General features: G+C 47.8%; 1 protein-coding gene across 1 annotated transcript; it reads right to left on the bottom strand.

Moving 5' to 3' along the window:
- LOC122430747 (phospholipase A and acyltransferase 5-like) lies at window positions 1-26,791 on the bottom strand. Its single transcript, XM_043451565.1, has 6 exons — window positions 26,755-26,791; window positions 26,553-26,696; window positions 21,200-21,468; window positions 10,708-10,763; window positions 5,487-5,616; window positions 1-887 (listed from the first exon to the last, which is right to left on the bottom strand). The coding sequence occupies exons 1-6, from the start codon at window positions 26,789-26,791 to the stop codon at window positions 702-704; spliced, it is 822 nt and encodes a 273-aa protein (XP_043307500.1). The 3' UTR covers window positions 1-701.

Here is a 26,791-nt window from a genome sequence, read left to right as displayed (position 1 = left end):
TTTTTATTTAACGTAAAAGGACAGAGTAATTTTCTGACATAGGTATCAGAAGGGGGTAGAAAGAGTACCCACCTCACTAGTTTAAGCAGGGCATTATATACTTTTCAACTGGTTGCTGAGAATAGATAAAAAGAATACCTCAAGATTGAGAAAGTTTTATCCAGACCCTCTCCCACAGCATACATATTGAGATAACATTGACCCAAGATTAGTCTGGAAGAATGGGGTTTTAAGCACCCTGTCTCTGGGAGAGATGTGTTATTGCTATGTAAGCAGTGAGGAAACAGGTTCCCAGGCAACATTTGTTACAGTTATAATGACTAATATAGAGATATAGAGTCTGAGAAAAGCATACCCATGAGTAAGATATATTATGCTTAAAGGGCCAGGTTTCAAATGAAATAGACTGTTGCATAATTAACACAGAGCTTTTATTTATTTATTTTTTTATTAGTTGGAGGCTAATTACTTCACAACATTTCAGTGGGTTATGTCATACATTGACATGAATCAGCCATGGAGTTACATGTATTCCCCATCCTGATCCCCCCTTCCACCACAGAGCTTTTAAAATAAGCATGTCCTTGAGCAAGATATATCATAGCTCACAGGGCCTACAAGACTAAGGCAAAAGAATATGAAAAAGAAAGAAAGTTTACTTCCTCCTTAAGGGGCCTTTGGACTCTCTATCAACCTGCCTGTTAACTCTTAAAACTGTCTAGCAAAACAAGACTCTCCTTAATGCATAATGTCACTGCTGACAAGACACTCCCTTCAGGCCATTGATTTTGCTTCTTGTTTCTTGAGAACGTGACTCTAGTCAATAGGAGCACTTCCAGTGCCAGGAGCACTTCCATGATGATAATTGCTGTGACAGCATCTCTGACCTGCGAGAGAGAGGAGGGTGAGTCAGACTCTGTGTCAGTAAGCTGAGTACAGACTGTACATTCAACAAGGATGTCCAGCTCAGGGAGCTTCATGTGCTTCATAGCCTCCTTGACAAACTCAGGAGTCAACAAATATTGGCAGGGAAATGCAGAGAGGAGGGCAGCATGAGGAAGGAATTTGTGAATGGGGCAGCTGGCCAATGACATACACAGGCCTGAAGAGGGAAATTCCCTTCAGCCTGCAAGTTTTTAAAGCAGACAGATCCCCACAGGGTGATTGTGGAAAGGACAGGGAGATGAAGCCAGATGGTTGAAATCCTGGCTGATCAACAGGGAGCTCTTGAGGTACATATAAAATTGAAGAGGAATTGCTATTGAATCCTCAATGAACTCTGACCTGGGTCCTGGCAGAGCCCTCACTTGTCTTCATCTTTGTTGCATCCCCAGAGCCCAGACCTGCCAGGCGCCAAGTGCTCTTTGCACGTTCTTCAATAAATGACTCAACTATGAAGAAGAGTGGTGATGTTATACTTTAAATTATTAAGATATCCTACTTATATTGCTTGTGCTAGAAAAGAAACCCAGCAAAAGTAAGAGTAAGTTTCAGGGTAAAAACAGAACATGTATCAAATTTCACTCCTTCCTGAACTCCAAATAAAAATAAAGTAAGACATTAGTTTCAGGCATAATTCCACTAGGACTCAGAGAACACTAAGGGCTAAGGAAGCTGTGGAAAAAGCTGAATATTAATCCTAAATACAGTATGTCCCCTACATACTAACCTGGTCAGTTCTGGGAGCACGTTCTTAAGTCCAATTTGTTCGTAAGTTCAACAAAGTTAGCTTAGGTACCCAAGTAACACAATCAACTGTACAGTACCGTACTGTAAAAGATTTATAATACTTTTCACACAAAAAACACGTAAAAAACAAAAACAAAGAATAAAGAACACATTTTTAAAAACTTCAACTTAAATTCTTCATTATCACACTCAAAAATACTTATTGAAAGTGAAAGCCTTAGCTGTTCATTTGTGTCTGATTCTTTGCGACCTCATGGACTGCAGCCTGCCAGGCTTCTCTGTCCATGGAATTCTCCAGGCAAGAATACAGGAGTAGGTTGCCACTCCCTTCTCAAGAGAGACTTCTTAACCCAGAGATTGAACCCCAGTCTCCTGCATTGAATGCAGATTCTTTCCACATCTGAGCCATCCTTTTAACAGGGTTCTCATACATTTAAAAATAAAAGATGTATTCATTTATTTTTTACTGCACTGGGTCTTCCTTGCTGTGTTCAGACTTTCTCGAGTTGCAGGAAGTGGGGGCTCCTCTTTGTTGCGGAGCATAGGCTCTAGAACTTGGGCTCAGTAGTTGTGAGGTAACAAGGGCTCAGTTACCTCACCTCAAGTGGGATCCTCCTGGACCAGGGATCAAATCTGTGTCCCCTGCATTGGCAGGTGAATTCCTTACCACTGAAACCACCAGGGATGTCCCACTCATATATCTTTAATCTTACAGTATAGAACTTTGAAAAGTACAGTAGTAAAGAACAACACTGGTGTTGTTGGGGCTGGTGTCATGAGAACAGGCAAGAAGCGCTATTGACTGGAGGAGGGAGGGGGGTGGGCGATGGTAGAACTGAAGGATCGTCAGCAATAGGAGACAGAAGGCAAGCTTCAGTGTCTCTCATTCTGGACTTCGCTGGAACACAAGTTTGCATCTTTGAAAGTTCAAAACTTGAATGTTTATATGTAGGGGGCTAACTGTATACACCAAAATCCCCGAAAAAGATCACATATTGACATCACCAGGTACTTCTGGAAGTGGGTGAAAGAGAGAGAGCTGAGGTTCCTCCCTAACCACAATGAAAATCAGAAGATTTGGGGGTCTGAAAACAGAAGCACATGTGAGGGTGTGGGTATCATACCTCCAAAAAGGGATTGAGAGGCCATAAATATGGTAAACGGACACTCTTGGCCTTCCCATCCCCTCTACTCCCAGGACTTTACCCTCTACATAAGAGTCAGGAAAACTTTTCTGGGGAATCTGACTGACCCAAGTGGAAACAATGAAAGGTACCAATATGAAGGTTCCCAGTCTACTCTGAAGTGAAACTCAAAGTCAACACCTCACTGCCCCCTCTGAGCTCACTCCACAAGCTCCCTACTCTTAATCATGAATGCACAATCCAGATGTACCAGACATATAGCAGGACCTCTGAAACAGAAGACATAGAGCAAAACAAAAAGGAAAAGGCAATCTGGAGAAAGAAAAGATAACACCTTTTTAAAAGATGTCTTTAGAGAATAGAATGTATACAGTAAAGAAGAGGGACTTCCTGGTGGCTCAGTGGTAAAGAATCCACCTGGCAATTCAGGATCCCTAGGTTGGGAAGATCCCCTGGAGAAGGCACTCCAGTATTCTTGCCTGGGAAATCTCAGAGGCACCTGGTAGGCTATGGCCCATGGGGCTGCAAAAGAATCAAATATGACTTAGTGACTAAACAACAACAACAACCATAAAGAAGAACACAGTGCTATTAAAAATAACAGAATGTTGAGAGAATAAAAGCAATTCTCAGAAAATAAAAATATGATGGAAATTACAAACTCAGTAGACATTTTAGAGATAAAGTTTGGGAAATCTCTCAGAAGGAACAGCAGAAAAGATGAAGCTATAGAAAACAGCTTCCAAAGGTAAAAATGAAGGAATAATCCAGTCAGTATAACATTTGAATAATAAACTTTCCAAAAAGAGGGACTAGAGGAAACTCAGAGGAGGGGAAGCAAGAGAGAAATAACTCATGGAAATTTACTAGGACCAAAGGATATATGTTTTCAGATTGAAATGGTGCCTTGAGGATAAAAGCAGACCTATGCAAGGCACATTAGTGTGAGATCTTAGAACACTGGGTAAAGACAAGACATCACATCTTCTAGAGCAGGAGAGAAAAACAGGAAACCGAGAAAAGATCAGGAATCAGAATTACTTTAGATTTCATCATAGGAGTGCTGGAAGCAAGAAGACAAGGGAAGAATGCCTTCAAAAATCTTAAAGTAAAACAATTTCTAACCTAGAATTATACACCTCTGTGCTTAGTTGCTCAGTTGTGTCCGACTGTTTGTGACCCTATGGACCATAGCCCACCAGGCTCCTCTGTCCATGGAGAATCTCCAAGCAAGAATACTAGGGTGGGTTGCCATGCCCTCCTCCTCCAGGGGATCTTCCCAACCCAGGGATTGAACTCAGGTTTCCCACATTGCAGGCAGATTCTTTACTGTCTGAGCCTCCAGGGAAGCCCAAGACTACCTACTGTAGTAGGTAGTCTATCCCTTTTCCAGGGATCTTCCTGACCCAGGAATCAAACCAGGGTCTCCTGCATTTCAGGAGGATTCTTTGCCAGTTGAGCTACCAGGGAAGCCCTGGAATTCTATACCTATACAGACTATTAAATCAAGTGGGAGGGTAAATTGAAAAATAATTCAGACATACAGGATCTCAAACAAATTCTCCTTCCATGCATCCTTTGTCAGGAAGCTGCTGAAGGAGTTTCCACCATGAGAAATGTGTAAACCAAGACAGGGCTTCCCAGGTGACTCATTGGTAAAGAATTGACCTGCCAAATCAGGAGACATGGGTTTGGTCCCTGGATTGGGAAGATCCTCTGGAGAAGGAAATGGAACCCCCTCCAGTATTCTTGCCTGGGAAATCCCATGGGCAGAGGAACCTGGTGGGCTAAAGTCCACGGTGTCAGAAAAGAGTCGGACACAATTTAGCCATTCAACAATAACAACAAACCAAGAAAGAGGACATGAGATATGGAAGGTGGTGCTCTGGTGCAGGAGAGAATAGAGGGAAGTCTTTCTAGAATAACAGCAAGAGGAGCTCCCAGGACAATAACTGTACCCTGTGTAAAGAGTAACTGGTAGGCAGAAAAATAGCCCCCAAAGATGTCTAGGTCTTAATTCCATAATATGTCCTCATTCCTAATACTTGTAAATACATTATGCTACATGGAGAGAGACAATTAAGATTGCAGATAGAATTAAGGTTGCTAATCAATTTACCTTAGAATAGGAAGATTATTCTGGATTTCCAGGTAAGCCCAATGTAATGACAAAGTTTCTGATGGAAGGGGGAAGGATTAGAGTCAGTATCATAGTGATGCAATGGGAGAGCGACTCAACCAGCCATTTCTAACTTTGAAGAGGACCTTTCCTCTTCACAAGCCAAGGAATGCAGGCAGCCCCTTGAAGCTGGAAAAGACTAGAAAACAGGTTCTCTGTGAGAGCCTCTAGAAAATACACAGCCTTGCTGACACCTTGATTTTAGGCCAGTGAGACCTGTGTCAGACTTCTGACCTCCAGAACTATAAGACAGTACATTTGTGTTGTGTTAAGCCACTGAATTTCTGGCCGTTTGTTACAGCAGCCACGGGAACTCACAGAGAAACCAATTCAAGTTAGAGCCTGGCATGTAGAGTTAGCTGTGTCACCATTATCCTATATATCTTAAGGCAACTTCTGGGGGATGTGGCCAACCTGAGTAAGAAAAACAGCAGAGAAATAAGAAACTAAGAAGGGGCACACGGAGGACCCACCTGGTCGCTGCGGCGGACCCCGTAGCGCAGCTCATTGATGAAATGCTTGTGGTAATTGCTGATCAAACTGCGGCAGAACTCCTGGTCCACCAGCTCCTCCACCAGCTCCTCTGGTGGCTGGACCGTTTTCCTGGGAGGGAAAGGGTTGTATTTGTCATCGTGCTTGTTGTTGACCCTGTACGTATCTCCCCCAACTATGGCACACAGCCGCTCCTTCTTCACGAAGGCCTTGTCAACCACTGCAGACATGATACTGGCCCCATCAGCTCCCGGGATTTTTCCTGTGGATTCAGGATAGGGACCATGATTGGTCCTGGGCCGGCCCCCAGCCTAGCATCCACCACATCCACAAGGGGATGAGCAGATGAGTCAGGGTCAGAGCTGTGTGTCTTTGGATAAGACACTTGTGGTCTCTGGTCCCTGGTTTTCTAATCTGAAATAAGGAGGAGTAAAATCCTATGACTTGCTGTGATTTTTTTTTTAACGTAGAGAAGCTGGCCTTGTACACCCTGTGACACTTCAGTGGGCCTCTTGATTGTGCAGTATGGGCTCTGAGCACACCCACCTCCCTGGGGGAATAGAGTGTGAATTTTTTGTGATCCTGCCAAGGCTCCACTTCCCTGACACACACAAAGTTGGTGATTGCAGGAAAGTTGAATGGATTTGCAGAAGGGGACTCCATCCTTCTGGGAACAAAGGGACCAAAACCCCACAGCTGCTCCCAAAGCAGTGATACCAGGGAGGTCAAGGAGGGGTACATTCGCAGAGTCCTGGTCGATGCCGAGGGGCTGGAGGTGCAACAGATTTCCAGAAGTGAAACTGCCTTGAAGAAAGGGATTTGGGGCCAATACAGGAGCCAGGATGGTGTGGAGTGAAATTGGTGCCCACACAGAGATCCCTCTTGAGGTCACCAGCTTATATCATGTAGGGAGGGTATGATGACTGAAAACTGGGCTTGCACTAAAGAGGTGGACTTTAGTCCACCAGGGAACATCACAGAGGATACTTGTGTCCCTCATACAGCCTCTGTGGCCCTGCCATGATCAGGAACCCCCAGTTCTCTCCCAGGAGGGGAAGCATCCCATTACACAGGGCATGACCCATCTTGCACTGTGACGCCAGGTGACAGCAACAAGCAATGGCCAGAGGGTCTGATCAGAGTGCAGGTCCTGTTCTGCTTGGCTTTCCAAAGAGGACTGAACCCCTCTGCCCTGAGAACAACTCTGAGATTTAGAAAATCAAGGAATTCAGATTTCCTCCTAGTAGGGCAGGAGGTGCTTAACGGATTCAGTGAGGTAAATAGAGATGATGCTGTTTTTGAGCCCTGAGTCTATTGAAACGGTCAGCGTGGGGACTGAATCAGGGGAGCTCCGGAGGCCCATCCACCTTCAGCCCCTTGTTGGGCAGGTAGAGGGCTGGGACTGGGGAGAGGCAAGCTAGGTGCCTAGGGCACAGGATTTCGGGAGGTCCAGCTCCAGAGGTGCAAGTTCAGAGTCAACATCCAACAGTGAGGGCTTCCTTACACTCCACACGCTGGGTGCCTCCCTGGTGAGGGTGTGCACAGGCTCAGAGGCAGAAGCAATGGGTGCTGATTCTGGTCCCATCACTGCACGCTCTTGACCTGTCACTTAGCTGAGCCAACTCTGGAATCCACAAATACAAGCTAAGATGGATTCATGAACACACATCACTTTAGGAATTTAAGGCTCCTTTTAAAAGAATTATTTCTCTTTTTAAAGTTAGTTGTAGGAGACTATTTTCTTGGGCTCCAAAATCACTGTGGATGGTGACTGCAGCCATGAAATTAAAAGATAGTTGCTCTTTGGAAGAAAAGCTATGGCAAACCTAGACACATATGAAAAAGCAGAGACATTACTGACAAAGGTCCATGTAGTCATGTGTGGATGTGAGAGCGGACAATAAAAAAGGCTGAGTGCCAAAGAATTGATGCTTTTGCAATGTGGTGTTGGAGAAGACTCTTGAGAATTCCCTGCACTGCAAGGAGATGAAACCAGTCAGTCCTAAAGGAAACCAATCCTGAATATTCAGTGGAAGGACTGATGTTGAAGCTGAAGCTCCAACATTTTGGCCACCTGGCTCAAAGATCTGACTCATTGGAAAAGACCCTGATGCTGGGGAAGACTGAAGGCAGAAGGGGATGACAGAGGAGGAGATGGATGGATGGTATCACTGACTCAGTGGACATGAGTTTGAGCAAACTCTGGGAGATGGTGAAGGACAGGGAAACCTGGTATGCTGCAGTCCATGGAGTCACAATGAGTTGGACATGACTGAGCAACTGAACAACATTAAAGAAAATACCAGTTCAACAGTTGGAGAAAGGGTGCATGAATATGGCAAATAATCCATGACTGATATTTGGGGAACCTCAGACTTGACAGCGGAGCATCAGGTTTAAAGGCAGGAAATAGTCAGAGACAGGGTTTGAGTCCCACCTCTGCGACTTTCTGCTATGACTGTGGACAAGTTGCTTAACTTCTCTGAGTCCCCAGTTCCTTGTGGAACAGGTGCAGTAAGTTCCACCTGTGCCTACAGCTGTGGACGGGGAGCTGCAAGGATTTGAGAAACTGATTAGGTAAGCTGCCTCCCCCAGTGCCTGGCATAGGGTTAGTGCCCAGCAGTTTCCGCTCTCATTAGTACTGGGTTGTTCTAAGTTTCCATCCAGCTCTAACTTCCACCATTTTCTCAGGAGTATGAGGTCAGTCCCCCTTGCCTCACCGATTTCACAAGATTCCTGTGAAGCTCCAATGAGAAGATGCAGATAGAAGCATCTTTTCCCTTTAAGGAGCATCGCGCACCCAGTGATGGGTGTCACACTGTCCACCCAGGTCCCCGTCATGCCTTCCCTGTCTCCTGTCCAGCAGTTACACCCACTCAGCACAGTCAGTCAATACTGAGGCCCTACTATGAGCCAGGCCTTGTCCAAGGTGCTGAAGCCCTCCATGAAGTTGACAGCATACCTGCCCTCAACTAGTATACACTCTAGTGAAAGGACACTGACAGTGAACAAATAGAAAAAATAAAATACTTCTAGGTTTTGAAAAGGCTATGGGGAAGATTAAGTGAAGTCACAAAGGAGAGGATGACAGGGGAGGCTGCCCTTGCTCAGACTTGGGAGGGCCACGCCCAGGAATGGTCATTTGAGTTGAGACTTGAATAATGAAAGGAAGCCAGGTGTGCTAAGAGCCAGGAAAGAGCATCACAAGCAAAAGGGAGAGCAAAAGCAAGGACCTCAGGCAGGAAGGCTGCAAGGAGGCCAGTGAAGTCTGGAGACCCAAGGGGAGAGAAGGAGAGGAAGATCAGATAGGCAGCCTGGGCCAGACCATGCCAGGCTCAGAGGCCACAGCACAGATTTGAAACTTTTTGTTTCCGTCACAGATTCTGACTTTTTGTCACTATATGCAACGGAAATGCAAGTTGAAATTTTAAGGAGAGGAGTGACATAATCAGATTTATATTTTAGAATGATCATGCTGGCTGCCTAGTGAAGGAAGGACTGACAATCTGTGGACAAGATGCAGAGAGACCAAGCAGAAGTGCAGTAGCATCAGGTGAGAGAGCATGGTATCTTACCCCAGGCACATCAGTGGAGATGCTGAGAAGTGGTCAGATTGTGGCTCTGTTTTGGAGATAAAGCCAATAGGATTTCCTGATGGATTAGATACGGGGTGAAAAGGATCAAGGATGATGTGTAGACTTTTGGTCTAAGCAACTGAATGGTGTTGTCGTCTGGAGCCCTCCATCTGAGGTGTGTCAAGTACAACATGCCAGTTAGACACCTAAGTGAAGATGCCAAGTAGTCAAGAGATTATACAAGTCTGAAGCTGAGCAGAATCAAGCCTAAGTTAAGGTTGGGGTTTTAGGGAGACATCGACAAATAGAAGGTATTAGAATCCAGGGGACAGGTGAGGGAGGAGTGTAAATACCCCTTGGTGGAACAGAAGAGAGGATGGGAAGTGAGGAGCCAGCAATGGGCATGGCAGACAAGAGATCTACCCCACGGGAAGTTAGTTAGAGAGAATGTGTGGTCAAGAGGGTCTTTATTCAACAGTGGGAGATATTCCAGTGGTTTCAAATCCAAGAGGAATAACACAGAAGGCAGGGGGGAATTTGAGGGCAAAATGCTTATGAAAGTAAGAGGAGGAGTCCAGGGCCTTTGTCCAACCCAGGGGCTGGCTTTATAAATAAGGGCAAAGGCAAATTCTGTGGATGTCAAGATTGGTGGTTTGGTTGATCAGGGGCGGGGACGGTGACATCTACCCTGGTTACTTTGATTTCCCTGCAAATACAGCATGAGGTTGCTGATTCTGCTACCAACCTAGGTCAGCAGAAGATACACCCCAGCATGTCCACAGCAGCTGCAAGCAGAGCAGCCTACAGCTGGAAGCATCCAGTGCCAATCAGCAGAAGAGTGGATTACAAATGGGGGGATTCCCATCACCCGAGGACAGACAGCAATGGAGAAGTAAGAACAGCATGGTTGACTTCATCAGGCCAGTGAAAGAGCTGAACACAAGAGTTGCCCTGAAGCTCTAGAACAGGTAAACAAAAGCAGGAGGACCTAGAGAAGCAGCTGCCTCTCAGCTGGGAGAGAGGGTCCTGAAGAGGCATGAGGATATTTTAAGGGCCGTGGAAATGTTCTAGGCCTTGATCTGTTCATCATCACATGCATGGATACATTTTAAAAAATTCATTGACTGTACACTACAATATATATGCACTTGACTGCATTTAGGTTGGTCCTCAGTTAAATAATTTAGGAGAAGGGAGGGGGAATCCTCACAATACCCCAAGTTAAGAATTCTTAGCCTCAGTTTACAGATGAGGAAACTGAGGGTGGAGAGTGAAACTGGATCCACAGTCACCTCTGCTGCCCAAACACCTGTGCTCTTTCCAGGGGATTTACTTAATTAAGATTCAACTTAAAAGTTGAATGTGTTTTATACAACGTCATAATATATAAAATGCATTACAGTAGAAATGCCACCTTGGAATCCCACCTCAATCTGTCTGCATACCCTTGGGTTCCAAGGAGCAGAGTTTGAAAACCATGGCCCCACACCAAGATGTCTTCTTGTAGCCCTCAAGAACCAACTGCCAGTTGGGGAGCAAGAAGAATGTTGGGGTCCCCGGTTACCCACAGCTCCCCCATCCCCTCTGCTTCCAGCCTTAGCACGGTGGAGGCGCTGGGTGCCCTTACTTGAGGGTGCCATGTGGATCATGCGTCTGTCGTCGAAAACGTAGACAGGGCAGTGTCTGTAGAAAGAGCAGAAAATATCAATCAAGTCTCCAGGCTGGGGTTCAGGCTGCAAAACCAAGAAGTCTGTTAGAGGCGATGGGAGAGCTGGGAACCAGGAGAGCTGCTCAACCCAGAGGGAGCAGCTCAACGGCCTTCTTCTTACAGCTCTCCAGGAAGTCCTCCTGAGCCCGCTTGGCCATGCCGGTGCCCGGCCCACTTCACATGTCTGCCAGGGCTTATGGGCCTGCCCACCTGCCATTACTACTTGCAAAGTGCACAACTCGCTGGGACTTCTACCTGATTGTTAGTCTTTCTAGTAATATTATTTACTGAACGCTTACTCTGAGCCAAGGACTCTGCTAAGTGTTTTACAGGTATTGTTTAGTAAATTCACACAACCCGCCTGTGAGGTGGGCACATTTGTGAACCCCATGTGATGAAAGAGGAAATCAAGGCTCAGAGATGGAAAGGAGATTTTGCAATATCACACAGCCCCTGAGTGATGTGACCAGGACTCAGCGCTAGGCCGCCTGATTCCCAGGCCATCGTCTTGACCCCCTCAGTGACCTCAGGCAAGCACACGGGTTATCTGCCTAGAGCTGCCCACCCGGGGACCCTGCAGAGGCCGTCACATCCGGGGGATGGTATTCCACAGACACTCCCCTACCCGACCCAGAGCCTGGTGAAGGGTGGTGGCAGCCTCTGGCAGTAATGGCCCCTGGCTGCTCATCCTGAGGGTAAGAGCGCTGCGTGCGTGTGTGACAAGCGACGGAACACTCTCCTCTGCACTGTGCTCACTCCTCTCCTTCTGACACCGGATTGTGGTCTCCCACACTAAGCAATTCAATCCTGGGTGCACACTGACTGGGCGTCCCACAGTTGAACTCAGTTCTGACACTGACGGCCCAGAGTCAGCCCAGACCCCACAGGTTTAGTCCCAGGAGACTGAGCTTCGGATGCCAGGTGCAAGTTGCAGGTTGTTACCTGCGCTCTGAACAACTGGCTGTAAATGATGGTTCTCACGGCCCCTGTCCTGGGGTTCAGTGGTTTGCCGGAACAGCTCATAGAACTCAGGGAAACAGTTTACTTGCTAGATGACCAGTTTACTAGAAAATATCCAACTCAGGAATGCAGAGGGCAAGCTGTGGGGCAGGGGGGGATTCAGAGCATCCTTGCCCACTCTAAGGAACGCCACTCTTCAGCACCTCCATGCTCTCACCAAGAAGCCAGCTTAGCAGTTTTATGGAGGCTTTATTATGTAGGCTCGGTTGATGAGATCATTGCCTACTGGTAATTAATGCTACTTCCAGCTCTTTGGTCACCCGGTTGGTTGAAAGGGGCTTCTTCTGAATGATGAAACGCATTCCTCTCTCCCCCACTGCTCAGGAGATTACTTGGGCTTTAGAAGCTCCGTGGCAGGAACCTGGGACCAAGGCTAAATAGACATTTCCCATTACGTCACAGTGGGTGTGTGTGGGAGTGAGGGTGTGCATGCGTGTGCAGGGGAAGGTGGGAAGGATGCTGAAACGCTCCTCAGAGCCCCGCCCTGTGATGAGAGCAGTGGCCCAGAGCCTGAGAGCGCTCAGGAGAGCTTCAAGATCACTGTCACTCAGTGTACTGAGGTCCCTGTGCTAAGTGCTGGAGGTGGGGGCACTCTGATCTGGACTTCCCTTGTCCAAACCAACCGTAAATCTCTTTGGGACACCTGGAGACAGAGCCCCTCAGAGGTTGTTCGACCCTCTGTCCTTTCCCGCTCACCCCTTGCTGTTCGCAGAGAGACCCATAGGGGTCTGTCCACATCCCACCTCCCAACTCTGGCCTGACTGAGAGATTCCAGCAAAGATGAGTAGGGAGTGTGGACTCCCCTGGGACAGCAATGATGGACACTGGGAATAGCCCATCACCACTCTACAGTGGCTGTGAAGCAGGGGCAAGGGCTTTTCATTTCTATTTGTAGAAGCACTAAAACTGCCAAGAAGCATCCCATGTGGCGGGAAAAATATCTTTTTTTTGCTGGATTTTACAGACAAATCATGCTGTCTTATCACAGTAACTATAATTTATCTTCTTAGAAGAAGTCACCCAGACCTTACTGAGAATCGATTTCAGAACACTGGACGATGGTCACAATTTATGAATCTCATTTGTTTTCCAGAATAGAAGAAAAAAAATGTACATTAATTGTTGGGTGAGAGTTAGGAGGTCGTCAGGGATCCCCAGTGGAGAAGGAAATGGCAACTCACTCCAGTATTTTTGCCTGGAGAATCCTATGGACAGAGGAGTCTGGCAGGCTACTGCTCATGGGGCTGCAAAGAGTCAGACATGACTGAGCGACTGAACACAGGGGTCCCCAAAGGGGAATTTAACTGGGCTTTTCCATGAATGACCCAGGACGTACAGGCAAGGCAGAGACCCAGCCCTCAAGGAGCTTATGGACTAGAAAAAGAGACATTTAGGACTTGAGTAATATGGGATCAAGTAGTCAGCAGCAGTAGGTACACAGACTCAAGGAGTTCACTGTGTCCCAGGCAAATACCAATGAAAGGAGAACCATACAGAGAAACAAGCTTGCTAATATATATCTATATATACCCAGCAGCAAACTTATCTACAGAGAAACTTGGACTCATCTCACCTCCCCTTTCTTTCTCAAGTTCATGTCCAAGTAAAAAGGCTGACCCTGAAAGCTTTCCCTGAATTCACTGCCTCCTCATCTCCAGTCCTCTGACTTGGTCCAGGGCAGCCCCGTCCCTGCATCCGTGACTCCCTCTGACCCCTGAACCCCCCACCCCCACCCCATTTCCTATCTCCATCTGGAGAACATATAGATGGACTGTTCACTCCATCCCTAGGTAATCCCAGATGTCTAAGACCACGGCCAGGGTACTGGCAACAGCAGACAGCGAAAAGGCGGAACGTCAGCTGTGTCTCTACTTGGAAAGGAAATGGGACGGGAACGAGGCACGGAGTAGCTCAGAGCGAGGCTTGATGCCGCCTTTTTTGAGAAATATGGCACCTCTTCCCAGAATTGGTTGGTTTTCAGTAATGGCAGGAATCTGGCTTGTTCCTTTCCAGCTGCACACTAGGAAAGGAGCCTGCCCCGCCCCGCCCCCCACTGAAACTTCTCTCATTCAGAAACACTGGCTGCTGGGGAGAGAGTGTTTCAGGAACAGAACGTGAAATGCAAGTGCATTCTCTGCAGCAGGACCGATGCCTTGGGTGATGGAGGAGGCTAAGGAGGTGGGATGCACTCATCTCCCTTGTCCCAGGGCTGCCCCGTCCGCTTCCACCCCAGCTTCCTCCCCATGGACCCCAGAACGCCCACCACTCCTCCCCATGGCAGTCCCTACCCCTCACTGCGCTGGGTGTGGACAGGAAGCCCACTCTGCCCAAAGACCTCGCAGTTCCAGCAGGAAAAGGGAGTTTTAAACAACCAATATATTTTCCTATGAAAGCCTTCTCCAGGCAGGCTCTGGGAAGAGCAAGACCCAGCCTTTACAGGAAGGGAGTTGCCCTCTCATTTAGAGTCAGTGGTGGGGAATTTCAGGGGACTTACCGATGCCATCAATGCCATCGCATGCCAGAGCAGTACTGAGATCTTGCAGCTCTCATACCAGCTCTTTTTTTTTTCCATTTATTTTTATTAGTGGGAGGCTAATTACTTTACAATATTGTAGTGGTTTTCATGCCAGCTTTTTTTTTTTTTTCATTTATTTTTATTAGTTGGAGGCTAATTGCTTCACAACACTGCAGTGGGCACCAGCTTTTATGTCAAAGATGAGTTTCGCTTTCGCTTTTCTTCTCTTCTTAAAAACTACGATGCTGTAAAGTTCTTTTTTCTTTTTTTTTATGTAGACTATAATTTGCTTTAAGTGGAAAGGTCCATGATTACCTACCTCAAAACATAAAATTGCTGGGACTTTAAAGCCCCCTGGAAGTAGAGTAGGAGGCCGGTGATATCATCTGGCCTTGTTTGAGAAACCCAAGGTCTCTTCCAACAAAATCCTGGATGACTGTTCCTACTCCAGGAAGAGGGGCATTTAGAGGCTCAGAGGTGCCAACCCCCTAGTACACCTTCCAGGCCATTGTAACGACTCTAGGAAATACTGGGTCAGAAGCCATGGGGTGGGCCAGATGGCGTGTTGCACTCCACGGGGCAAGCCTTCAGGAGGTGGGTGCCTCGTGGCATGTGGGACCCAGGACCTCGATGCCCCTGTAGGATGCGTTTGGCTGCAAGAAGCAGAACTTAACTAAAACAGGTTTTGACAGCCTGGACAGTCACTGACTCTGTAACAGGAAGCCAGAGGCCGGTGACTCAGATCCATTTCAGTAGCTCATCGAGGCCACTAAGGACCTAGGCTTTTCCATCATGCTGGTGCTGTGTCCCCAGTGACACCCTGCCCGGTCACCATGGCTGCAGCAGCCTCAAGGGGCACATTTTCTCCTGGTGATGTCCAAATGCACTAAAGGAAGGTATTTCTCATCACTTGTCTTTTTTTTTTTCTCCTCCAGGGAATACAGTCTTTCCTATAACCCCCTGGCTGGCCTGCTCTCCCTCTTCACTGGCCAGAACTGAGTGACGCTTCCTCTTCCAAACCAATCGTGGGCAAAGAGAAAGGGGCTTCCACAGCAGCTTCAGACCACTCACGGTGCGTGGACTGGAGCCGGAGGGTCGCCTGCTGCCTGATGAACAGCAGGATCGTGAGCCTGGGAGAAGGTGAGTGACCGTGGTGTGTGTGTGCATCACGGGGAGAGATGGCTCCTGACTATACAATCGACATATGGGATGCACTCCCCTGCTTCTAATTTGGGTGAAAAACAACTTATTTCAAGGCTACAAACAGACAGGAACCAGTTCTCCAACAATCAGACAGCATCTGGCAGGAAAATCCGGGGCGACAGACTCACTGGGGATGGGAGGAGGATGCAGAGAAGGCTTGTGGGTATGTAGAGAGCCTCCGAATTACTGAAACTCAGTCAATTCCTGGAAAAGGTATCCTGTTTCTCAGGAAGCATGGGCCTGTGTGCCTTTGCTGTGTGCAGCTCTGCGCCCGTATCCTGCCCCATTTCCTTTCCAAGTAGAGACACAGCTGACTGCCTTTCCACCATCTGCTGTTGTCAGCGTCCCAGCCGTGGTCTTAGACAATTGGGGACATTTGGGGATGGAGTGAACAGTCTCCACATGCTCTCTGCATGTCGACTATCTCTGGCCCTGCCCTGGCAGACGGAACACTTGGCCTGAGAGAGCAGAGGAGCTGGGCTGGAGTCCTGGCCCCACGGAGCCCCAGCCCTCCTCCTTACACAATTGCTTTTCTCCTGTTCCAAGCCAGGCCCCTGACTGGTGCTGGAGCCACAGGGAGGGAGGGCCAAGCACACAGGATCCTACCTGGATGGAGGTCCACGCCCAGAGTGGGTGAAGGCAGGCATAGGGAATCCCAGCCAGACACGACCGTGGGGAAGAGGGGGAGGTCCCGGGGGCCTGGTGACCCAGAGGGGATCAGCTCACCAGGCTGGGGCCTGCAGGCCAGCTTCTCAGAGGAGATGGGGGAGAAGAGGAAGGGGGTGTGGGGAGGGGTTGGGATCAGAGAGAACCAGATGTGCAGAGGAGCAGAGGCAAGGATGAGAAACCGGTCAGGGCAAGGGCACGTTGTCCAGTCAGCCTGGGAAGGGGGAGGCAGGAAGGGGGAGGAGGGGTGAGGAGGGTGGGTCAGCAAGGGCCTGTGAGCTGCCGAAACCATGTGCCCTGTGCTCTAAGGTGAAAGGAAGGTCATGGGCAATATGCCCTCAGGAGGCCACAGGGAGTCTTGGGGAGACTGAATGTGGAGTGGTGGAGATAGGAGGTGGGGGGCGCGGGCAGAGGGTGGAGGGGTCACAGTAACAGGGTCGGGGCTGGCCTGGACCAAGTCAGTGGGTGGGAGCTGGACAAGGCAGTGAACTCAGGATAAACTTCCAGGGTGGGCACTGACCAGACTTCGTGATTGGATGTAGGTGGCAGGGGTGTGGCTGAGGGTGGGCAGCAGGAAAGGATGTGTTCGGGAGATGGAGGACTTAAGATGGCCCTCTCTGGGGACTAGGAAAGCTGGAAGAGAGGTTGGAACAGGGGATGTCATTCCCCTGATTATGAATGTAGAGGGAACAGAAAAATGATTCATTTTTGCAGCTGGGGTGGCCTGGGGTGGAACACAGGCCATGAGGAATGGGGTGAGGAAAGGGAGTCAGGCAGGACTGTGGGGTGCCTAGTGAGAGCTGTGGGCAAAGGCCCGGCTTGGCCTCTTGGCACAAGTGACCTTGAGCATGTGGTCACCCTCTGGGAACCCTGGTTCCTGCACCTCTACAATGGGGTGAGGCTCACTTGTTAGGGTGTTGTGTGGGCGGAAGGGCCACAGGGCAGGGGTCCACCCCATTTCTGACAGCTGTGTGATCCCACAAGGTTCTGGCCCCTGGCTGAGCTGCGTGTTGGGTCCCATTAAGATCCCTCCAACTTGCATCTCTCAAGACATCAGCTATGAGAGGAGGGCATCCTGAGGGCAGGAGGGGACCCAAAGATGGGGCCCAATGAGGCCATGGACTCCACGAGCACAGGATGGTGGGCTTGAGGGTCTGTCCGCAAGACTGACTGCCCAGCATTGCCCTGGGTGGGCCTGGTGCTGGGACATGTTGGGAAGATGCTCTGCATGCTCTGTCAAGAGTGCACATGTGCAGAAACACATCCACACAGCCCTGGGTGTACGAAGGTACACCTGAGTGATCACGGACTCAGCCAACACAGTCCCAGGACCCTCCCTCCCTTTCCATGTCTGAGCAGGGTTGGGGGCTGGTGCCCAAGACAATTGCTTGCACCATCCTGGCTGCCCATCACGTGATGAAGATTAAGCATCACCCCTTCTCCCCAAAGAAGCCACTCTCTGCGAGACAGATAACTTAGGTTCATGTACATCTGGTTTTTCTAGGGCAGGCAGGCCAAACACTATACCTGGAGATCTGGCTGAGATTTTTTCAAAGTGGCTATTAGATAAGAATTCGGTCCATCTGTTCCCTGCAAGCAAGGAAGGATTTCCTGTCTAAATGTCAGTCCTGAACGACTCTCAGTTGTGTCTGACTCTTTACGATCCCGTTGCCTATAGCCTGCCAGGCTCCTCTGTCCATAGGGATTCTCCAGGCAAAAATACAGAAGTAGGTTTGCCATGCCCTCCTTCAGGGGATCTTTACAACCCAGGGATTGAACTCAGGTTTCCCACATTGCAAACCGATTCTTTACCGTCTCAGCCACCAGGCAAGACCAAGAATACTGGAGGGAGCTGCCTATCCCTTCTCCAGGAGATCTTCCCAAGCCGGGCATCAACCCGGGGTCTCCTACTCTGCACACAGATTCTTTACCAGCTGAGCTACCTGGGAAGCCCTATTTTCCATTAAGTAGTCTTTTTAATTTTTTAAGTTGGGTTGGTTGTTTTTCAGTTGCTAAGTTGTATCTGACTCTTTGTGACCCCATGGACCCCAGGAAGCATGCCAGGCTTCCCTGTCCTTCACTATATCCTGGAGTTTGCTCAAACTCAAGTTTATTGAGTCGGTGATGCCATCCAACCATCTCACCCTCTGTCTGTTTATTGAGTTATCATTTACATATGGTAAAATTTGTCATTTTAAGTTCAGATCTGTGAGCTTTGGCAATTATTACGTAACTACTGCCACAACCAGGATAGAGAATATTTCATCACCCCTCAAATGTCACTTGTAGTCAGCTGCTCCCCCCACCTAGTTTCAGGCAGCCACTACTCTGATTTTTGTCCTTTGCAGTTTGCCTTTTCCAGAATATCATGTGAATGGAATTGACCATATGGAGCTTTCTGGGTCCAGATTCTTTCATTTAACATAATGTTTTAAAAAATTATTATTACTCATCAATGTTGTTTCATGAACCAGTAGTTTGTTATTTATTTTCACTGGGTAGTGTTCCATTATGTGGCTGTACTATAACTATTTAATTTTAATTTTAGGTTTTATTTTTAAACTAATTTTTATTGGAGTATAGTTGATTTACCATGCTGTGTCAGTTTCTGCTGCATAGCAAAGTGAATCAGTTATACACATGCACACAGATACACCTACTCATTTTCTGGTTCTGTTTCCATATAACTCATTACAGAGCACTGAATAGAGGTCCTTGTGCTATACAGTAGGGCTTTCTAAGTGGTTCAGTGGTAAAGAATCCACCTGGCAATTCAGGATCCCAAGTTGGGAAGATCCCCTGGAGAAGACACTCCAGTATTCTTGCCTGGGAAATCTCAAAGGCACCTGGTAGGCTATGGCCCATGGGGCTGCAAAAGAATCAAATATGACTTAGTGACTAAACAACAACAACAACCATAAAGAAGAACACAGTGCTATTAAAAATAACAGAATGTTGAGAGAATAAAAGCAATTCTCAGAAAATAAAAATATGATGGAAATTACAAACTCAGTAGACATTTTAGAGATAAAGTTGGGGAAATCTCTCGGAACAGCAGAAAAGATGAAGCTATAGAAAACAGCTTCCAAAGGTAAAAATGAAGGAATAATCCAGTCAGTATAACATTTGAATAATAAACTTTCCAAAAAGAGGGACTAGAGGAAACTCAGAGGAGGGGAAGCAAGAGAGAAATAACTCATGGAAATTTACTAGGACCAAAGGATATATGTTTTCAGATTGAAATGGTGCCTTGAGGATAAAAGCAGACCTATGCAAGGCACATTAGTGTGAGATCTTAGAACACTGGGTAAAGACAAGACATCACATCTTCTAGAGCAGGAGCGAAAAACAGGAAACCGAGAAAAGATCAGGAATCAGAATTACTTTAGATTTCATCATAGGAGTGCTGGAAGCAAGAAGACAAGGGAAGAATGCCTTCAAAAATCTTAAAGTAAAACAATTTCTAACCTAGAATTATACACCTCTGTGCTTAGTTGCTCAGTTGTGTCCGACTGTTTGTGACCCTATGGACCATAGCCCAGCAGGCTCCTCTGTCCATGGAGAATCTCCAAGCAAGAATACTAGAGTGGGTTGCCATGCCCTCCTCCTCCAGGGGATCTTCCCAACCCAGGGATTGAACTCAGGTTTCCCACATTGCAGGCAGATTCTTTACTGTCTGAGCCTCCAGGGAAGCCCAAGACTACCTACTGTAGTAGGTAGTCTATCCCTTTTCCAAGGATCTTCCTGACCCAGGAATCAAACCAGGGTCTCCTGCATTTCAGGAGGATTCTTTGCCAGTTGAGCTACCAGGGAAGCCCTGGAATTCTATACCTATACAGACTATTAAATCAAGTGGGAGGGTAAATTGAAAAATAATTCAGACATACAGGATCTCAAACAAATTCTCCTTCCATGCATCCTTTGTCAGGAAGCTGCTGAAGGAGTTTCCACCATGAGAAATGTGTAAACCAAGACAGGGCTTCCCAGGTGACTCATTGGTAAAGAATTGACCTGCAAAATCAGGAGACATGGGTTTGGTCCCTGGATTGGGAAGATCCTCTGGAGAAGGAAATGGAACCCCCTCCAGTATTCTTGCCTGGGAAATCCCATGGGCAGAGGAACCTGGTGGGCTAAAGCCCACGGTGTCAGAAAAGAGTCGGACACAATTTAGCCATTCAACAATAACAACAAACCAAGAAAGAGGACATGAGATATGGAAGGTGGTGCTCTGGTGCAGGAGAGAATAGAGGGAAGTCTTTCTAGAATAACAGCAAGAGGAGCTCCCAGGACAATAACTGTACCCTGTGTAAAGAGTAACTGGTAGGCAGAAAAATAGCCCCCAAAGATGTCTAGGTCTTAATTCCATAATATGTCCTCATTCCTAATACTTGTAAATACATTATGCTACATGGAGAGAGACAATTAAGATTGCAGATAGAATTAAGGTTGCTAATCAATTTACCTTAGAATAGGAAGATTATTCTGGATTTCCAGGTAAGCCCAATGTAATGACAAAGTTTCTGATGGAAGGGGGAAGGATTAGAGTCAGTATCATAGTGATGCAATGGGAGAGCGACTCAACCAGCCATTTCTAACTTTGAAGAGGACCTTTCCTCTTCACAAGCCAAGGAATGCAGGCAGCCCCTTGAAGCTGGAAAAGACTAGAAAACAGGTTCTCTGTGAGAGCCTCTAGAAAATACACAGCCTTGCTGACACCTTGATTTTAGGCCAGTGAAACCTGTGTCAGACTTCCGACCTCCAGAACTATAAGACAGTACATTTGTGTTGTGTTAAGCCACTGAATTTCTGCCCATTTGTTACAGCAGCCACGGAAACTCATAGAGCAACCAATTCAAGTTAGAGCCTGGCATGTAGAGTTAACTGTGTCACCATTATCCTATATATCTTAAGGCAACTTCTGGGGGATGTGGCCAACCTGAGTAAGAGAAACAGCAGAGAAATAAGAAACTAAGAGACCATGGAGCTAGGGACACAGTGAGGACCCACCTGGTCGCTGCGGGGGACCCCGTAGCGCAGCTCATTGGCGAAATGCTCGCAGTTATTGCTGAACAGATTGTAGGAGAACTCCTTGCCCACCAGCTTCTCCGCCTGCTGGACAATTTCGCTGGGCTTGAATGGCTTGTATTTGTCATCGTGCTTGTTGTTGACCTCGTACTTATCTCTCCCAACCACGTCACGCAGCCGCTGCTTCTTCACGAAGGCCTTGTCAACAGCTGAAGACATGATACTGGCCACAAGAGCTCCTGGGATGTTGCCTGTGGATTCAGGATGAGGAACACGATTGGTCCTGGGCCGGCCCCCAGCCTAGCATCCACCACATCCACAAGGGGATGAGCAGATGAGTCAGGGTCAGAGCTGTGTGGCTTTGGATAAGACCCTTGTGGTCTCTGGTCCCTGGTTTTCTTATCTGAAATAAGGAGGAGTAAAATCCTATGACTTGCTGTGATTTTTTTTAACGTAGAGAAGCTGGCCTTGTACACCCTGTGACACTTCAGTGGGCCTCTTGATTGTGCAGTATGGGCCCTGAGCACACCCACTTCCCTGGGGGAATAGAGTGTGAATTTTTTGTGATCCTGCCAAGGCCCCACTTCCCTGACACACACAAAGCTGATGACTGTGGAAAAGTTGAATGGATTTGCAGAAGGGGACTCCATCCTTCTGGGAACAAAGGGACCAAAACCCCACAGCTGCTCCCAAAGCAGTGATACCAGGGAGGTCAAGGAGGGGTACATTCGCAGAGTCCTGGTCGATGCCGAGGGGCTGAAGGTGCAACAGATTTCCAGAAGTGAAACTGCCTTGAAGAAAGGGATTTGGGGCCAATACAGGAGCCAGGATGGTGTGGAGTGAAACTGGTGCCCACACAGAGATTCCTCTTGAGGTCACCAGCTTATATCATGTAGGGAGGGTATGATGACTGAAAACTGGGCTTGCACTAAAGAGGTGGACCGCAGGGAACATCACAGAGGATACTCGTGTCCCTCAGAGAGCCTCTGTGGCCCTGGAAGGATCAGGATCCCCCAGGTCCCTCCCAGGAGGGGAAGCATACCATTACATGGGGCAGGACCCATCTTGCACTGTGACGCCAGGTGACAGCAACAAGCAATGGCCAGAGGGTCTGATCAGAATGCAGGTCCTGTTCTGCTCAGCTTTCCAAAGAGGACTGAACCCTTCTGCCCTGAGAACAACTCTGAGCTTTAGAAAATCAAGGAATTCAGATTTCCTCCTAGTAGGGCAGGAGGTGTTTAACGGATTCAGTGAGGTAAATAGAAGATAATGCTGTGTTTGAGCCCCAAGTCTATTGAAACGGTCAGTGTGGGGACTGAATCAGGGGAGCTCCAGAGGCCCATCCACCTTCAGCCCCTTGGCGGGCAGGTAGGGGGCTGGGACTGGGGAGAGGCAAGCTAGGTGCCTATGGCACAGGATTTTGGGAGGTCCAGCTCCAGAGGTGCAAGTTCAGAGTCAACACCCAACAGTGAGGGCTTCCTTACACTCCACACGCTGGGTGCCTCCCTGGTGAGGGTGTGCACAGGCTCAGAGGCAGAAGCAATGGGTGCTGATTCTGGTCCCATCACTGCACGGACTTGACCTGTCCCTTACCTTAGCTGAGCCAACGCTGGAATCCACAAATACAAGCTAAGATGGATTCATGAACACACATCACTTTAGGAATTTAAGGCTCCTTTTAAAAGAATTATTTCTCTTTTTAAAGTTAGTTGTGAGAGACTATTTTCTTGGGCTCCAAAATCACTGTGGATGGTGACTGCAGCCATGAAATTAAAAGACAGTTGCTCTTTGGAAGAAAAGCTATGGCAAACCTAGACACATATGAAAAAGCAAAGACATTACTTTACTGACAAAGGTCCATGTAGTCATGTGTGGATGTGAGAGCTGGACAATAAAAAAGGCTGAGTGCCAAAGAATTGATGCTTTTGCACTGTGGTGTTGGAGAAGACTCTTGATTGTTCCTTGGACTCCAAGGAGATGAAACCAGTCAATCCTAAAGGAAATCAGTCCTGAATATTCAGTGGAAGGACTGATGTTGAAACTGAAGCTCCAACATTTTGGCCACCTGGCTCAGAGATATGACTCATTGGAAAAGACCCTGATGCTGGGGAAGACTGAAGGCAGAAGGGGATGACAGAGGAGGAGATGGATGGATGGTATCACTGACTCAGTGGACATGAGTTTGAGCAAACTTTGGGAGATGGTGAAGGACAGGGAAGCCTGGTATGCTGGTATGCAACTGAACAACATTAAAGAAAATACCAGTTCAACAATTGGAGAAAGGGTGCATGATATGGCAAATAATCCATGACTGAAATTTGGGGAACCTCAGACTTGACAGCGGAGCATCAGGTTTAAAGGCAGGAAATAGAGTCAGAGACAGGGTTTGAGTTCCACCTCTGAGACTTTCTGCTATATGACTGTGGGCAAGTTGCTTAACTTCTCTGAGTCCCCAGTTCCTTGTGGAACAGGTGCAGTAAGTTCCACCTGTGCCTACAGCTGTGGACGGGGAGCTGCAAGGATTTAAGAAATTGATTAGGTAAGCTGCCTCCCCCAGTGCCTGGCATAGGGTTAGTGCTCAGCAGTTTTCGCTCTCATTAGTACTGGGTTGTTCTAAGTTTCCTTCTGGCTCTAATATCCACCATTTTCTCAGGAGTATGAGGTCAGTCTCCCTTGCCTCACCTATTTCACAAGATTCCTGTGAAGCTCCAATGAGAAGATGCAGATAGAAGCATCTTTTCCCTTTAAGGAGCATCGCGCACCCAGTGATGGGTGTCACACTGTCCACCCAGGTCCCCGTCATGCCTTCCCTGTCTCCTGTCCAGCAGTTACACCCACTCAGCACAGTCAGTCAATACGGAGGCCCTACTATGAGCCAACCCTTGTCCAAGGTGCTGAAGGGGAACATGCACTAGACAGCCCACCTGCCCTCAACTAGTTTATGCTCTGGTAAAAGGACACTGACCATGAACAAATAGAAAAAAATAAAATATTCTGGGTTTTGAAAAGGCTATGGGGAAGATTGAGTGAAGTCACACAGGAGAGGATGACCATGGGAGGCTGCCCCTGCTCAGACTGGGGAGAGCCATGCCCAGCAATGGCCATTTGAGTTGAGACTTGAATGATGAAAGGGAGCCAGGTGTGCTAAGAGCCAGGAAAGAGCATCACAAGCAAAAGGGAGAGCAAAAGCAAGGACCTCAGGCAGGAAGGCTGCAAGGAGGCCAGTGAAGTCTGGAGACCCAAGAGGAGAGAAGAAGAAGAGGAAGATCAGATAGGCAGCCTGGGCCAGACCATGCCAGGCTCAGAGGCCACAGCACAGATTTGAAACTTTTTCTATACGTGATGGAAATGCCAGTCGACATTTTAAGGAGCGGTAGGACATAGTCAGATTTATAGTTTAGAATGACCATGCTGGCTGCCCAGTGAAGGAAGGACTGACAATCCATGGACAAGATGCAGAGAGACCAAGCAGAAGTGCAGTAGCATCAGGTGAGAGAGCATGGTATCTCAGCCCATGCACATCAGTGAGAGATGCTGAGAAGTGATCAGATTGTGGGTCTGTTTTAGAGATAAAGCCAATAGGATTTCCTGATGGTTTAGACATAGGGTGAAAAGGATCAAGGATGATGTGTAGACTTTTGGTCTAAGCAACTGAATGGTGTTGTCGTCTGGAGCCCTCCATCTGAGGTGTGTCAAGTACAACATGCCAATTAGACACCTAAGTGAAGATGCCAAGTAGTCCAAAGGTTATACAAGTCTGAAGCTGAGCAGAAGCCTAAGTTAAGGTTGTGGTCTTAGGGAGACATCGACAAATAGAAGGTATTAGAATCCAGGGGACAGGTGAGGGAGGAGTAAAAATGAGAGATATGGGAGAGGAGGAGGGACCCACCCCACCCCCTCCCACAGGAGGTCACATGGAAGTGCCTAGAGGGAAAGGAAGAAAGGCAGTGCTAGGGGAAACATCGAAAGAGGTCACTCGTGCTAAATGCTGCAGAGAAGCAAGGAGGCTGGAACCAGGATCCTGATGAAGCCTTGATGAGAGCTGCTCCAGGAGGGGCGTAAATACCCTCTGGTGGAACCGAAGAGAGGATGGGAAGTGAGGAGCCAGCAATGGGCATGGCAGACAAGAGATCTACCCCATGGGAAGTTAGTTAGAGAGAATGTGTAGTCAAGGGAGTCTTTGTTTAACAGTGGGAGATATTCCAGTGGTTTCAAAGCCAAGAGGAATAACACAGAAGGCAGGGGGGAATTTGAGGGCAAAATGCTTATGAAAGTAAGAGGAGGAATCCAGGGCCCTAGTCCAACCCAGGGGCTGGCTTTATAAATAAGGGCAAAGGCAGATTCTGTATATGTGGAGATTGGTGGTTTGGTTGATCAGGGGTGGGGATGGTGACATCTACCCTGGTTACTTTGATTTCTCTGCAAATACAGCATGAGGTTGCTGACTTTGCTACCATCCTAGGTCAGCAGAAGATACACCCCAGCATGTCCACAGCAGCTGCAAGCAGAGCAGCCTACAGCTGGAAGCATCCAGTGCCAATCAGCAGAAGAGTGGATTACAAATGGGGGGATTCCCATCACCCAAGGATAGACAGCAATGGAGAAGTAAGAACAGCATGGTTGACTTCATCAGGCCAGTGAAAGAGCTGAACACAAGAGTTGCCCTGAAGCTCTAGAACAGGTAAACAAAAGCAGGGGGACCTAGAGGAGTGGCTGCCTCTCAGCAGGGAGAGAGGGTCCTGAAGAGGCATGAGGAGCTTTTAAGGGCCGTGGAAAAGTTCTAGGCCTTGATCTGTTCATCATCACATGCATGGATACATTTTAAAAAATTCATTGACTGTACACTGCAATATATATGCACTTGAGTGCATTTAGGTTTGTCCTCAGTTAAATAATTTAGGAGAAGGGAGTGGGGAATCCTCACAACAATACCCCAAGTTAAGAATCCTCAGCCTCAGTTTACAGATGAAGAAACTGAGGGTGGAGAGTGACACTGGATCCACAGTCACCTCTGCTGCCCAAACACCTATACTCTTTCCAGGGGATTTACTTAATTAAGATTCAACTTAAAAGTTGAATATATTTTATACAAGGTCATAATATATAAAATGCATTGCAGTAGAACTGCCCCCTTGGAATTCCACCTCAATCTCTCTGCATACCCCTTGGGTTCCAAGGAACAGAGTTTGAACACCACCAAGATGTCTTCTTGTAGCCCTCAGGAACCAACTGCAAGTTGGGGGTCAAGAAGAATGTTGGGGTCCCCGGTTACCCACAGCTCCCCCATCCCCTCTGCTTCCAGCCTTAGCATGGTGGAGGCGCTGGTTGCCCTTACTTGGGGGTGCCACGTGGACCACATATCCATCGCCAACGTAGACAGCCCAGTGTCTGTAGAAACGGCGAAATATCTCAATCAAGTCTCCAGGCTGGGGTTCGGGCTGCAAAACCAAGAAGAAGTCTGTTAGAGGTGATGGGAGAGCTGGGAACCAGGGGTGGGGCTCAGCCCAGAGGGAGCAGCTCAGTGGCCTTCATCTCACAGCTCTCCAGGACGTCCTCCCAAGCCCGCCTGGCCAT

This window comes from Cervus canadensis, chromosome 29 (genome assembly GCF_019320065.1).
Source record: "Cervus canadensis isolate Bull #8, Minnesota chromosome 29, ASM1932006v1, whole genome shotgun sequence".
Classification (NCBI taxonomy): domain Eukaryota; kingdom Metazoa; phylum Chordata; class Mammalia; order Artiodactyla; family Cervidae; genus Cervus; species Cervus canadensis.
Note: the sequence above shows the minus strand (reverse complement) of the source record. Positions and strands in the feature narration are given on the sequence as shown.

What these genes read in the sequence shown, in the direction of transcription:
- LOC122430747 (XM_043451565.1), bottom strand. Translation starts at nt 26,791, where the DNA reads ATGGCCAGGCGGGCTTGGGAGGACGTCCTGGAGAGCT. An exon ending in GGGTCCCCCGCAGCGACCAG is followed by an intron (nt 10,764 to 21,199) that starts GTGGGTCCTCAC and finishes CTCTTTCTACAG; the next exon opens with ACACTGCCCTGTCTACGTTT. An exon ending in GGGTCCGCCGCAGCGACCAG is followed by an intron (nt 888 to 5,486) that starts GTGGGTCCTCCG and finishes TCTCTCTCGCAG; the next exon opens with GTCAGAGATGCTGTCACAGC.